Source organism: Callorhinus ursinus, unplaced genomic scaffold (genome assembly GCF_003265705.2).
Source record: "Callorhinus ursinus isolate GAN/ISIS: 27379988/994484 unplaced genomic scaffold, GSC_fseal_2.0 scaffold7, whole genome shotgun sequence".
Taxonomy (NCBI): domain Eukaryota; kingdom Metazoa; phylum Chordata; class Mammalia; order Carnivora; family Otariidae; genus Callorhinus; species Callorhinus ursinus.
Window position 1 is genome coordinate 25795937 of NW_027397069.1, and position 15555 is coordinate 25811491.

At 43.4% G+C, this 15555-nt stretch overlaps 1 protein-coding gene across 7 annotated transcripts in view; it reads left to right on the forward strand.

Moving 5' to 3' along the window:
* Positions 1 to 112: 112 nt before the first annotated feature.
* KCTD12 (potassium channel tetramerization domain containing 12) overlaps positions 113 to 15555 on the forward strand; it is a 71038-nt gene continuing 55595 nt past the window's right edge. For 2 of the 7 annotated variants that reach the window (XR_003208975.2, XR_003208974.2), the window contains exons 1-2: positions 114 to 1253; positions 1784 to 1845. Coding sequence is in view for 4 of the 7 variants with exons in the window: in XM_025874737.2 (XP_025730522.1) it covers positions 292 to 1253; positions 4888 to 4972 (1047 nt within the window). In the remaining 3 variants the exon portion in view is untranslated. Of the gene's footprint in view, positions 6329 to 15555 lie in introns of those variants that run through there. The other 5 variants (XR_003208973.2, XM_025874739.2, XM_025874737.2 and 2 more) reach the window with 5 other exon arrangements.

A 15555-nucleotide genomic window follows, 5' to 3' on the forward strand; every position in this document is an offset into this window, starting at 1 on the left:
CCGGGGGAGCAAGGCTCCGCCGCTCGGTGGCCGCCCCCGCCTCCTGCGCGCCGCGGCGCCGGAGCTGGCGGCCCTACTTAAGCCGCGCGCCGACCGAGACCCGACACTCGCCTGGAGCGCGCGGGTGAGGCGGGCCGAGCGCACCGGGGTTCTCGGGGGCTCTGCGCGGCTCGCGGCTCGCGGCGGCGGCGGCCGGAGCGCGGGGCTGAGCCAGCGTCCGGGAAAGGCGGCGGCGGCTTCGGCGCGCGGCCCCGCTCGCTGCCACCACCCCAGACCGGCCACCTCTTTGCCATGGCTCTGGCGGACAGCACACGTGGATTACCCAACGGGGGCGGCGGCGGGGGTGGCAGCGGCTCGTCGTCCTCCTCGGCGGAGCCGCCGCTCTTCCCCGATATCGTGGAGCTGAACGTGGGGGGCCAGGTGTATGTGACCCGGCGCTGCACGGTGGTGTCGGTGCCCGACTCGCTGCTCTGGCGCATGTTCACGCAGCAGCAGCCGCAGGAGCTGGCCCGGGACAGCAAAGGCCGCTTCTTTCTGGACCGAGACGGCTTCCTCTTCCGCTACATCCTGGATTACCTGCGGGACTTGCAGCTTGTGCTGCCCGACTATTTCCCCGAGCGTAGCCGGCTGCAGCGCGAGGCCGAGTACTTCGAGCTGCCCGAGCTCGTGCGCCGCCTCGGGGCGCCCCAGCAGCCCGGCCCCGGGCCGCCGCCGCCGCACTCGCGGCGCGGGGTGCAGAAGGAGGGCTCGCTGGGCGACGAGCTGCTGCCGCTCGGCTACGCGGAGCCCGAGCAGCAAGAGGGCTCGTCGGCCGGGGCGCCGTCGCCCACGCTGGAGCTGGCTAGCCGCAGCCCGTCCGGGGGTGCGGCGGGCCCGCTGCTCACGCCGTCCCAGTCGTTGGACGGCAGCCGGCGCTCCGGCTACATCACCATCGGCTACCGCGGCTCCTACACTATCGGGCGGGACGCGCAGGCGGACGCCAAGTTCCGGCGAGTGGCACGCATCACCGTGTGCGGCAAGACGTCGCTGGCCAAGGAGGTGTTCGGCGACACCCTGAATGAGAGCCGGGATCCGGACCGGCCTCCCGAGCGCTACACTTCTCGCTATTACCTCAAGTTCAACTTCCTGGAGCAGGCCTTCGACAAGCTGTCCGAGTCGGGCTTTCACATGGTGGCGTGCAGTTCCACGGGCACCTGCGCCTTCGCCAGCAGCACCGACCAGAGCGAGGACAAGATCTGGACCAGCTACACGGAGTACGTCTTCTGCAGGGAGTGAGCTCCCCAGACCCCCTCGCGGCTCCAGCTCTCCCATCCCCCCTCCTTCCTGCCAAGGAGAGGATTATAGATCTCCCCTCCTATCCCACGCCTTTCCATTCCCCTGCCTCCACCTTTAGTAGCTGGGCCAGGCCCACTCACCCCCCCCCCCGACTTGAGAACCTGCAGCCGCAGATCCTCTCGGCTTCTTCGTCTTCTTTGGACCCCGCTAACCGAGAGAGCCTAGATGTGCCCCCCCCCCCCCCATTGCTTCCTCTTTCCCCTGACTCAAACCACCCCTCCCTTGAATTGTCCTTCAGTCTGGATCTAATGGGGGCAGTGTGGCCACAAAGTTACCAAGTACCTGGGGATGGCAGAATTGTTCAGAACCTGATTGGACCCTGTCCAGTGTGTAGAAGATTGAAATCCCAAGCCCTTTTGACTCATTCGAGGCTTAAGAGATCAGAATTGAGAACACTGGGAATAGTGTTTTAAAAGGTCATTATGTAACCTTTTGACCCTTTTTAAAGGTAGAGTTTTAGAGGGCTGGATGGAAGACTCTGGACCTGGAATTAGGATCCCGTGGAGGCAGGTCAGTGACTACAAAATGACTAAAGTTTTGACAAGTTACAGGTAGAAGTAGGAAAAGAATCTAGTGCTGGCACAATGAAGGATCGTATCTCTTCCGTGCACAATGAAAGATCTTCGCCTGTGGCTTAAACTTGTATAAAGTCACTCTCCTGCGTTAGGAGGCATCCTTTCTCCTTGGCTCCAGCGCTTGATGCGCTTAGTTCGACTGGTCGACATGGCCGCCCTTCCTGGCGGGAGGGAGCAAGAGTGCTGACGCCGGAAGGGCCAGACAGCCCAGGTCACCAAGCACTGCGGGAAGTCACCTGGCCGTGACTGTAAACGGAGCTGGGGAGTAGTAATGCACGTCGTGGGTATTAAGAAAGCCCATATTCTTGCAGTGAATGGCAGTAGGACCTTAGCTCATAAGACTTGGGGGGTGGGATGGGGAGGGAGGAAGGAGGGGTGAAGGGGTGGGAAGGGAGGAGCAGACACATTCATTTATTATTTGAAAGGTGGAAGTTTGTGCCATCCGTTCGAGTACACGCACATTTAAAAAAATAGTACACACAAACATGCAAAGCATTTTATAAAGATTAATAACAGATCCACTCTTATCTGGCAGTTTAATGAACTAACTGTTTTGAGTTGAAACTTAGAAGTTGCTGATACTTACATAACCAAAGAGTTACCCAGTAGTTTTTGAACTTTAGTTTCGTTTTTTTTTAAACTTTATTTTCTTGTTGATTATAAATCCTGATTTTAAGATCTATTAACAAGCAAAATCTGTTTGATTTTGGTTAAACTTAAGATCTCTTCTTAAAAATCCGTATTTTCTTCAAACCCAGCCAGTGTTGACTTCTGGGCAAACCCCGAAATCCTGAAAATGCCATTTCTTTCCTGCAGATGGTTTGAAATGAAGGTGGAATCTTTTTGGGTGACAGCTGCAGAACCATAGAAGCACCAAGGGCTGCCCATCTGTAGGTAGTTGTACAATGACATGTTTTTAAACGAAGGTGAAAAAGTACTTACAAGTGGGCCGAGCAATAAAATAGTGTTTTAGGTAAATGCAAGAGAAACGGAAGGAGACCTGGTTGCCTTATACCTTTAACATGGAATAAATTCCCACTGCATATCCTGTCTACACCTTAGGTGAAGGGAAGTAAATCCTTGTCTTTCATGCTGTGTGGCTCCTTTGGATATTCTGTGATGACGGAGAAGCCTTTCCTTTTTCATTGGTTTAGTAGTTTCTCTGAAGTATGTTTTTAAAGATTTTGTAAGAGTCGTTTTCAGTGTTCAAATTAGTGCTATTTTTCTTCTTTTTAAAAATGAATCTTGTACTGTATCTTACTATGTCCATAACAGATACTAAGAATTGGAACAGTTTTATTCTTAGATTCATGTGATCCAATCTGTATATACCATATATAAACATTTTACACGAATCATTTAGTTTTTTAATTCATTTACTAATGCTAAAAGATTTCCTATATTTACCCCCAGTAACGTGCATCAGATGGTGTATATACTAAAGCAACATGTTTTCATGAGTTTCTTAGATCTTTGTCTCTGGGGACACCGGGTTAGGAAAAAATACATAGTTTTAAAACTGAGTTTGCTCCATACTTTTTTCCTGGCTATTAGTTATGTACTAATAATGTGTCCATTAACTGTCCACTTAAGATCGAGGTACCTGTATTTTTAACCCACTAATTCTATTTTTTTTTAATTGGTAAACAAAGATGTGAAGTCTTTTCATGGGAGTTACATTTTTAGAAAGGTAAAGTTAGCTTTATGTATGAAGACTGTAATTGTAAGAGAAATGGAAGCAGAAATCCAGGAAGTTGGGTGTGTTCTCAGAGTAGGTGATGCAACAGAGCTTATCTCTGTTCCAAGCCTGAAATGATTTAGCAAAGCCGCTTTCTGGACAAAACAGTGCCACAGAGATTTCTCCACGCTATATGGTGTTCTCTTAGATTGTGAGACAAAAAACACATACTTGAGAACATTTTAGGACAGATCAAATCCACTGACAGATGGCAAGACTCTGGGATTCTGATTTTCCCTGTTAAATCTGCACAGCTCCGGGAGTCATGGGAAACTGCTGAAGTTTTGTTTGTGCCACTCAAGTCTTAATGAATTTTATCTCGTAAAACTTTGAGTTGAGCTGTTCCACTTCATTGGGCATATGGATCTTAACTTCCCCACACACCCTGGCTTCCCTGCAGTGCTCCCCTACCCCTTTCATCCCGTCAAAGACTGGGAATTTAAATGGTTAGAGACCTAAACTGACTTCTGTTCCTAGGGATGACTGTCCACTCTAAGGTTGGCTGTCAAAAAATGAAAATATTCTACTTTTAGCCCAAAGTAAAGGCTGGGTAGGAAACTCATTCTATGCTGGGTGGATCCTATAACTGTGGTGAGGTGACTTAGCATAGGTGCTTTGGGGTTCCCTCTCTTCCATGTGCCATGGGCCACAGAAGGACCCTTGGTAGTCTACAAAGTGGGCTGGAGTGTCTGTGGTCACCTCTGAGCTTGGATGGGATATCAAGGGTCCATACGAGTAAGCCCTCCAAAGATACCATTCAAATAACCTGGGAGAATGTTATAAATGATTCAGATAATTATGACTGCAGGAAGCTGACCCAGTGTAGTGTGCATTTACCATGGCTTTAATGACTATTTGGTTCATAAGTACCAGGGAGTGACATGAGATTTAACAAATTTCATTAAAAAAAAAAAGAATTGTTGACAGTGGTGGTTAAAAACACAGGTACCATGCTCAGTGCTTTTGCACCAGGTATTGGATAAGTCGCCTGTTTTTTAATACATGTAGACCATGAACCATAGTCAGTCTAATTTTTCAAATTGTACGTTGTAGAAAATACTCCTTGGAGGTGTGAGACTTAGACATTTTTTTTCCCTTTCAGTACTGTTTTTATTCTTGTGTTTCTTTTTTTGTGGTGATGGTGGTGGTGGTTTTTTGTTTTTTGTTTTTTTTTTTTGGCATTGATAGCAAAGTGAAAATTTGTAATACTAGCCAAAATTGTCTTCTCTTTCAAACCAGATCCATATATGGGGCCTGTTATTTCTCTGAGGAAATGCATAATCTGAATTCTCAGACAAAAATGGGCGACTGGCAATGCTCATAACATATTCAATTTTTATTGGACTTTTCCATGGAGTGTTACTACATTGAAGCCATGTAAGGTGAAGCTTTGGTAATTTTTTACTTTTTAAATTATGGTAAATTCTAATCTAATATTCAAAACATTTTGTACTCCACATGAAAAATGCTAAATTATGGTGCAAGATTTTAGAAAAGTATTGACTGGAGGGGTTGAATTCTGTAAGAATTTCTTTTATAGTCTCAATCATAAGTACTTTACTCAATTGACTTAAATTTCTAAAATAGTAAACTGAATATTTTTTATTGTAAACTTAGCAGAGTAAATCCTTTGGAATTTCTTTTGTTTTTTCCTTATGATAACTCATTTAAAAACTGAATTAGTTTTCTTAGATGACGTAAGTCTGTCTTTTGAGAATAAATAAAATACTCTTGGGTTTTCAGTGGCTATAGTACCTTATGCAGGGTTTCCTAGAGCCAGAAACAAGTTATGTTGAAGTTAACTTTTCTTTGTCACAATTTTGGACAATAAAAATCTTAAAGATCTTTGAATTTGAAGATTTAGATTCTCTACTGGGGACCTTGAAACTTAGATGGAAGAAATCCAAGCAGACAATTTACACTAGAGTTTAATCTTGTGTGGTAGGATGATGAATAGTTGATCAAGAATCCTTGTCACCTTATACATTTTGTGTTTTATTTCCCCACAGGCCAAGTTTTTTTGTATTTTAAATGTATTTTGAGGTATGTGAGCATTAATTGTAATGTAAACTATTATACAACTGTCTTTGTGACTTTATAGGCAAGTGAATTTTGCCATTATTATTGAGTACAAATGATAATTCGTTTGTGACCACTTACCCATCATTAATGACATTTAATGACGAAAGTTTAAGACATCCATTGTGGATGTTAATTTTAAAGACATAAATTATATATTATTTAAATTTTTCCCTACATATGAAAAACTCTTATCTGCCAAACAATCTAAGATTTCCACAGAGCTCCCCGGGATTATGCAATTGTTAAAAACATTATATGCTAAGTGATACGTATCACTGAACCATTTTCTCAAAGTAGAAGGGGAAAGGAAAAAAGTCATAACGATTATCAGACTTTTCTAATGAAACAGAAAGCCAAGAAAAAAAACCCCCCTCTGTATTTTAAAAAAGACAATTCAGACGAGCCCAAACTTTAAGTGAGAATTTCTTCAACCATCCAAATGCTCTAGAGATTTTTGTTCTCCCTGTTCACAACCAGTTGTATAATAGACCTACTTGATACTGTTTTCCTCCCTGTGTGTGAAGTAATGAATCATTGATTATGTGACTTGTTAATGTATTCTATTAAACACTAGAGAATAAAACATTCACTCCTTTAATTATTCCTTTTGGCTCCTGGGTATGGATTGGCTTGAACACTGGTCTGATTTCATTTAAGGGGTTAAGGAGTGGGAATGAATGCTTCCCAGGTTGTTGTGGGGCTGATGATGAGCATTACGCCATCAGAAGACCTCCTTTCTGTGTAATTGGCCCGCTTGGCTAGGAGGGAACAGGCTTTTCCCCCAGAGTTTCTTGCCAAGAATGCGACTTGTCAAGGTGGATTGGTACTCAATGTGGAGGAAGAGTCCTTCACATTTTCTTTGACCTCAGTCTTAGCAGCATATTGCAAATTGTTTTGAACGTGGGGAATGAAGGTAGAGATGCCTTTTAAAGTTTGTGGAGGGGGTGGGGCGCCTGGGTGGCTATTTGGGTAAGTGTCTGACTCCTGATTACAGCTCAGGTTACATGATCTCTGGGTCCTGAGATCGAGCCCTGTGTTGGGCTCTGTGCTAGGCATGGAGCCTGCTTAAGATTCTGTCCCTCTCTCTCTCCCGCTGCTCCTCCCTGGCTCACACTTGCTCTCTCTCTGTCTCTCTCAAAGAAAAAGTTCATAGGGAAAAAGAAATAGAAACTTTGAGACATGCCTTAATTAAAAGTACAATTCATGAAGTTAAATTTCCAAAGAATGTTGGGAGAGGATCTGCATTTTTATGATAGGGTCTCTTTCCTGCATCCCCTCCATCATTGGTGACACTCCTCTTGAAAGAGAGCACAGTGCCTTCTGGACTGAGAAACCAGCCAAGCTGAAGGCAGTGGTACCGGAAGCCGGGAGTGCGCGTGCAGAGTGAGCCAGGCTTCGCCCTTCCTCTTTGCTTTTGCCTGTATTTCCTCTAGATAGCTTTTGTTTTGAAAGTGTGTGTGTTTATGTACAAATACACATAAACAATTTGGTTTTTGAAAAGTTTATGTGAAAAATTTAAGCAATAAATTTTTGTATATAATAACAAGTCAATCTCCCTCCTTCAGTAACCCCTGGAGGGTTTTTCCCCCCTCCAGGGGGAACCATTTGTATATTTTTACAGAGACATCCTATATATAATGAATATATATATTCTTCCCTTTTTTTCGATTCAGTAGGAATTGTACCTGTCCTGTGCCCTGCTTTCTTCTTTGAACCACACATTCTGGAGCTCTTGCAGTGCATGGGTGAACGTGTAGCAAGGATCGACCTCATTCTGCTTGATAGCTACGGGGTACGGTGCATGATGGGTCATGGTCTGGAAGTGGTGTCATTTACCTCACCAGTCCTTTCTTGATGGGCATTTAAGTTTTAGGTTTTTTGTTTCTACTCCAAAGAGTGCTGTATTGAATATCTTTTCACATATGTGCAAATATATGACTCTTTTTTGTTTATTTTTAAGGATTTTATTTTATTTCTTTGACAGAGACAGCGAGAGAGGGAACACAAGCAGCGGAAGTGGGAGAGGGAGAAGCAGGCTTCCCGCCGAGCAGGACTGAGCCACCCAGGCCCCCCTTTATGACTCTTTTTTGTATGAAGTGATGCCAAGAGATGTATCACCTGTAGTCACTGTTTTCTCCTGTAGTGTCTACGGAAATGCTAGGATTCATTGGGAGCTCTCAAGGGATTGGGGATGGTGGTAGATGGAGTAACTCTAGAATCATTGGATCTACAGGTATGAAGTTTTATGTGGCCTTCATACTGAGGACAAGTCCTCCCTCCCAGGCCCCCCCATTTTTCTATTTCTGAAGATTATCCTTATTCCATTTTTAGTCTAGGGTTTTTTTCCTCCCCCATGAAGTATGGCTGACACTTGGTTTTTAGGGATATAATATACAAAGAGGAGCCATAATGTCATAATGTTTTCTCTGGGGGGAGTTGGAAAAGGATGGGAAGCTATAGAATACATATGGGGCCCTTTCTGGAATATCAGTTGGACTAACAGATGTGTATATTTGATTTGGGAAATTAAGTCATTTAATTGGCAGGTAATTTACAAAAAATCTGTTTTATCTTATGGAAAAAATGATAAATTTACAAGAACTTCAAAGAGAGAACCCAAGGGGCGCCTGGGTGGCTCAGTCGTTAAGCGACTGCCTTCGGCTCAGGTCATGATCCCAGGGTCCTGGGATCGAGCCCCACATCGGGCTCCCTGCTCAGTGGGGAGTCTGCTTCTCCCTCTCCCACTCCCCCTGCTTGTGTTCCTGCTCTCGCTGTGTCTCTCTCTCTGAAATAAATAAATAAAATCTTAAAAAAAAGAGAGAGAGAGAGAACCCAAAACATTAAAGATACTCTGAACTTAAAAAAAAAAAAAAAAGATATTTTGAACTTGTCAAATCTTAGGGACAGTTCACCCTCCTCTGTCATTAACAACTTGGTGGTGGGGTTGAGAATTTCTGCAGGTATATGCTGGGCTTGTTTCTTGATGAATAGTTTAGAGAAAATGTTAACCTCTTTTTTTTAAAGATTTTATTTATTCATTTGAGAGAGAGAGACCAAGGGAGAGGGAGGGAGGGGGAGAGAGAGAGAGAGAACAAGGGAGGGGCAGAGGGAGAAGCTGACTCCCTGTTGAGCTCAATCCCAGGACCTGGAGATTCCACCTGAGAGGAAGGCAGATGCTTAACCATCTCAGATGCTTAACCATCTGAGCCACCCAGGCTCAGAGGTTAACCGAAATGTTAACCTCTTAAGTTCTCAGCTCTATTCTGTTCACATAAGAAGTTTCAAGGTCAGTGTCCCTTTGGGGCCAGAATGCACCTCTCTTCCAATCACAGACCCCCCCTAAGAGTGGGCTGTGGGGCGAGGTCGAAAGGAGGCACTCAGGGGCCACTTTAGGCCATTAATTCTTAACTTGGCTGCTGCAACTTTTTCTCAGGCACAGCCATCCGGGATTCATTCATTTATTCAAAATCTCTTGAGCACCCACTCTGTGCCAGACTGTGCCAATCTGTGAGTAATGGGCATTAGAAGGGAGCCAAATAATAACAAAATAACTTGGAGGTGCAGGGTTAGGACAGTCTGAGGAATTGCTGGGGAAAGAAGGGGGATACCTGACTCAGCCTTAGGCTTCCTGGAGGAGGTTGTGGCAGCACGGAGGCTTAAAGGTAAAGGAGAGAAGGGCGGGGGGGCTCTTCTAACACCTGAACGCAGCGAAAACCAGAACCTCATGGGGGGAAAAAAAGCCCTCTGCCCCCAAAAACAAAAACAAAAACAAAACAACCAGCCAGCCAACTAAAAAGCTGGAGTGGTAGTAAGAGCCAGATCAGGGTGACCCTCATAGACTGTGTTAAAAGACAGATGCTAGTGTTTACTGAAGAATTTTAAGAATTTTAAGTAAGGTATGAAATAATAAAAAATAGTGCCACTTTTTCAAAGACCGCTGGGAGCTCCGTGGGGGATGGTTTGATGGGCCTAGGGAGTTGGAAACCAGTTAGGCAGCTGCGTATGGGGTCAAGTTTATGTACATTGAGCCACATGGCAGAGCACCCAGCTGCGAGGGTGGGTAAGGTTTTGTTCACCTTTCTCCTCTCTTTGAACCTCTCAGGCCACGCAGTTTTCTATGAGATTTGCTTGCCATGTATTGGGAGCACCATGTTTGAATGAGGAATTCTTCTGTTAATCCCTAGATCTGAGAATCGAGAGACATTTTATGGAGTCTTTGAGAGACCTAGGTATTTAGTAGGCACTTTACTGAGCACCTGTTATAGTACATCAAGAACTCGGAAACACCAACGCATCCTTTCAGCTTCAACGTTCATTCCCTGAGTCCCTGATATATTTGAGACACAACAGTCTCCTTTCAGGTATGTCTTCTTATGGAGAGCAAAATGGTAGACTGGCCAGGTGAAGGGCCTTTACTTCCGACACTACCAGAAATCATGGAAAACAGCACTGTTGGGCCTTATACACTTTGCATGTCTAGAGTTTTAGGAACACTACCTTTCCCCCACAGTTCTTTTAAATACCCTTGATAGCTACTCAGAGTGATTTCTCCCCCTGTTTTTCAAAGGGAAAAAGATGGAGCACAGGATTGTGGAGCCGGAGGTGGTGTGGGAGGCGGGGTGGGGAGAGGACCCAAAGGGGTTTGGGGTAAGGGGCTTCCTGGATCAAGTGGGGGTCCCACTCCCCTGGACTTGCCTTGACATGGGTGAAGGGAGGAGAGGATTAAGAAGAGGACTGTTGCTCTTGGTCGTAATGGAGAAACGATGACCATTCTAACCTGACTGAGGACATGTTGTGTTTTTATTCATTTATGTGCAAAACTGAAGTCCAAGCAAAATTAAAGCATAAGAACAAGAAAAAAAAAAAAAGATGAAGCACAGTAATGACAGATTCTAAAGTTAGTTATTTGGACTTCCCCTTTGTTTTATAACAGTCAACATTTCCCAAGTGATTTACAAATTGTTCCTCATTAATTCATTCCCTCTCTCCATTCTCCTACTTTCCAAGTGGGTGAGGGAGAGAATCTAAGGTTAGAACAAGCCCTCATTTCTGTATATAGAAGGAAAAGGGCAGTAGAAGTATCTTCTTGTTCGGGCTTTGTCTGTCTTTGAAAAGCACTGAATGAAACCACACAGTTTCGAGCGAGAGGAATGTGAAGGACATTGACTGGGGGTTTAGGCTCCCTGGTGACTTGGGCTGCTTGCTTCTACTTTATGCTGTGGTTTTAATCTTCACTTAGCCTTGACACTGATTTACCCATTTATGGGGGGTGGGGGGAACATTTATTTCTTTATATTCGCCTCAGGGCTCAACACAGTACCTAGCCCATAATAGGTCATCAATAAAAGTTTGTTGAATAAATGAATGAATGCTCATGTTCATTCATCCTTTTTTAGGTATTAGGGAGAAAAAGAACAAACTTAAAATTTGCTCTTTACTTTTTTTTGGTAATACTACTAAGAATCAATAATGCCTCTATACATATATATTTTTTGAGAAATTATAACTAGTTTCATAAATCAATAGAAATGACTACCCTTCTATATGATTTGAAAGTCACAAAGGTTACAAAAAGACCTAAAGTAATGTGGGTATTTTCTCTGAATAGTTATTAGGTGGCAGGTGCTCCAAAACCCCACATCTTGACAATGTTTCCATTTTATGATGTAAGTCAAGTTCACTGAGAACCATGTTATAGGCTTTCATCCAGGGCTAGTATTTATTACAAAGTTTCGAAAATCTTAACTGGAAAGTTTCAAGAGGTGCCTCTTAAGAGTTGTAGGAAAGAAATTTGACCTCCCTGGAACACTGGAGTATACGGTTCCAAATGTTCTGCTGGCAAGGGTTGTGGGTTTTTAAAACAACAGTTGCGAGAGCTTAAAAACAATAAATGTGTGGGGCGCCTGGGTGGCTCAGTTGGTTGAGCGACTGCCTTCGGCTCAGGTCATGATCCTGGAGTCCCGGGATCGAGTCCCACATCGGGCTCCCTGCTCGGCGGGGAGTCTGCTTCTCCCTCTGACCCTCTCCCCTCTCATGCTCTCTCTCTCAAATAAATAAATAAAATCTTAAAAAAAAAACCAAAAAAACAATAAATGTGTGCCATGATGCTCCGACCTTACAATTCTGCTCAGAACCACGTGTGTTCCAAGTGTTAAGTACTTTCCATGAGCTAATGTCAGAGTCACTGCTATTTGGTCAAAGTGTTGCCGGCTCCATCTGGGAGTGTTACTTTTAAAATATAAGTAAGAAACAACAACAGTGCTATGGACTGGATGTTTGCATCCCCCCAAAATTCGCATGTTGAAGTCCTGATCCCCGATGTGATGGTGTTCAGGGGTGGGGCCTCTGGGGGGTGAATAGTTCGTGAGGGTGGAACCCTCAAGAATGGGAGCGGTGCCCGTAGACAAGAGACTCCAGAAAGCAGCCTTGTCTTTTCCACCATATGAGGACACAACTGGAAGCTGGCTGTCTATAAACCAGAAAGTGGCCTCTCTTCAGACACTAAATCTGGCAGCGCCTTGGTCTTGGACTTCCCCGCCTCCAGAAGTGAGAAGTAAATGTTTGTTCTTAAGTTCCCCCAGTCTATGGTAATTTTGTTACAGCAGCCCGAACTCTGACAAATAACAGTGAAACTTTATTGTTGTATTTCTCCTCTGGAGTGTAGAGGTTCCTTTTCCCGGAATCTTAGAAGAATTCTCGAAACAAGTTTCATGTGATTATCATCATACAGTTTAATTCTAGGTTTGAGTCAATTTGGGGATAAGTAAGAAAATCAATGCTTTGTTTTAGTTTCTGGATCTAACAGATGAAGAGAGTCTTTGGAGCTTGAATCCTTTGACATTTGTCTTTGATCCACTCTAGGACATAAGTGATAAATCTGCCATTGACTTCTGGTTAAGAGCACGGTATTAACTCTCACTTAGTTACAGCAAATTAAACAAAAATGATCATTAAGAAAGAGCAGAGAGAAGGAAGTCATTTCTTTAAAAATGTTGAAGTTAAAATTGCCACCTGCTGTAGTGAGAAACTATGGGAAACTCACCTTTTTAATTGTGATACACAGTTTCCTTATCGAGAAGTTTTAAAATGAGGGCTACAGTGCCATGAGGATCATTGTTAGTGGTTCTGTGAAAGACATGGATCTTGGAGACATGCTTAGTGATTATCAGTGCCATTCACTTCAGTCTTTGTCTCAGAAAATGAGAGTCTGCAGTTCTAGTATAAAAATCAATGTAGAAATGTTTTCCTCAATCCAAAATTTGGAGTTTTGTGATAGTTGGGTAGTATGTTATGTTCCAAAGAAGTTGCCATAGCCTTTTTAAGAGATGTATAGCTAAAGTAAACTTTATTAATAAAGCTAGGGCTGTGGGAAGCTGAAATAAACTTTATTAGTAAAGCTTTATGGAACTTCTGTCTTCCCTAGTAATTAACACTTTGCGCCTGTTAAACCAAAAATGGTTTAGTCTAAAAGCCAAAGGCTTAAAACACACACACACACACACACACCCTAAAAAGAAAAACAAAGAACCTCAAATGAGCATGCTTTTGTTTTAGTATCCTATAAGCAATGTCCATAATATTTTTTAAGCAAAATGAAGTATATTTGTTAAAAATAACTTTCTAATTTTGCAGATACAAAACCATAGTTGTCTAGTCAACCACCCTGTACTCTATGTACTGTTGAAAGCAGCCGGAAGCTCTTGCGCATGTTAATTTCCCCTGGAGGGGAAATGGTGAGAGGACAGGGTTAGTCAGGCACTGGGTAGCAGGAACGTATGAAGCATAACTACAAAAAGACAAGAATTCTTTTTTTATTTTTATGTAGGAACATCAAATTAATAAACCCGTATAAACCCTGTAGGTAGACTTACCTTTATTGCAATAAGAGCTACTGGAAATTAACTTGAAATGATATTTAGCAGTTTATTAGTAGACAGAAGGGAGGGGCTATCTGTTAAAAAATTTGTGGTGTTGGAGAAGATAAAAAAGTTCCGGAGACGGGTGGTGGTGATGGCTGCACATCAATGTGAATGCAGTTAATGCCACAGAACTGGATATTTAGAAATGGTGAAATGGGGGAGGGGTGCGCACCTGGGTGGCTGGGTTGGTTGAGCCTTTGACTCTTGGTTTCTGCTCAGGTCATGATCTCATGGGTTGTGGCACTGGGCCCCCCCGGGGCCCTGCTCCGAGCAGGGCGTCAGCTTGGGGGTTCTCTCCCTCTGCCCCTCCCTCCATTGCACCTGTGCACACCCCCCCGAATAAATGAATAAATCTTTAAAAAATACGGTTAAATGGTACATTTTCTGTATGCGTATTTTATCACAATAAAAATAATATGCGTTTAAGGAAAATAATATAAAAAAATAGAAAATTATGAAGAGAATAAAAATTCTTATTGTAAAGCTACCAAACCAACATTGACATTGAAATCACCTCTAATTACAGTGAAGAACCATGGAAAGTTGCTCTTCCGGTTGTCTTATGCCAGTAACATAATGCTCATACATATTTGCAGTTCTTCAGTTGGAAGAGTTCTGAATCATGCAATAAAATCTGCCCAATAACTTTAGGTAACCTTTTAATTTCTGAAAATTTGAGAATACATGTTTGTGTCAGTATGAGCTTAAATTTGTATTATATGAATATTCTATTTTTGGTGCTTTGTCCCTCTCCATTAGCTCAAATAATTAAGAGTTGGTACTCGAAATGAAATTCCACCCCATTTGGAATTTCAAAGGGCTTTGCAAGAACATTACAATTCCCATTCCACAAGTCAGAAGCAGGAATAAATAATTGTTCAGGACGGTAAGAGTGTTTAGAGTCAGGAGTTAACTTAGCATTTCTAATGTTAAGAAAGGTCCTGGTCTGGGATGCCTGGGCTGGTTCAGTAGGTAGAGCATGCAACTCTTGATCTCAGGGTTGTAAGTTTGACCCCCATGTTGGATGTAGAGATTACTTAAAAATAAGATCTAAAAAAAAAAAAAAAAAAAAAAAAAGAAAGGTCCTGGTCTATATCCTGTTAACATTCTCACTGTTACATAAATTCATTTAGTGTTTGCACGGCTTATAAACATAAGGCCAATCTTTTTTTTAATAGATTATTTATTTGAGAGAGAGAGAAAGAGAATGAGCAGGGGGAGGGGCAGAGAGACAGATTCCCTGCTGAGCTGGGGACTCTGATGCAGATGGACCCCAGGACCCTGAGATCATGACCTGAGCTGAAGTCAGATGCTTAAACCTACTGAGCCACCCAGGTGCCTCCCATAAGGCCGGTCTTTATGCAACAAAGCTATGTAATGGAAAATCACAATAGTGGTTTTAAGATTTCAGAATAATTGCATGGATTGGAACTCTATACTGGGGTATGTTCCACAGAATTTTCCCAATGCTCATCTGCAACAGGAGGGTGAAGGATGACCAGAGGATGTGAGAATCTGTCTTAGCTGCTTTGGGGTTGGCATCATTTGGGAAATGAGTCAGAGCTAAAGGTTGTCAACTCAGGAGGAAGACTGTGCTTCAGAATAATGGATTATAAATGTGGGTGAAAATTAATACTGGGAAGAATATATATACCAGATGGCGGAGGAACCAACTTGGTTGAAGTAGTTTGGGAGATGAGACATACAGATCAAGGAGTGGTTCTCAGTGGGGGGGGGATGGGGTAATTCTTCATCCTCCCCAGGATCATTGGGCCACGTCTCGAGACGTTTTTGGTTGTCACAAACTGGGGGAAGGGTGCTCCTGGCATCTGGTGAGCAGAGACCAGGGACACTATTAAACTTCTTATTAACATACAGGATAGGCTCCCACAACAAAGAGTTACTT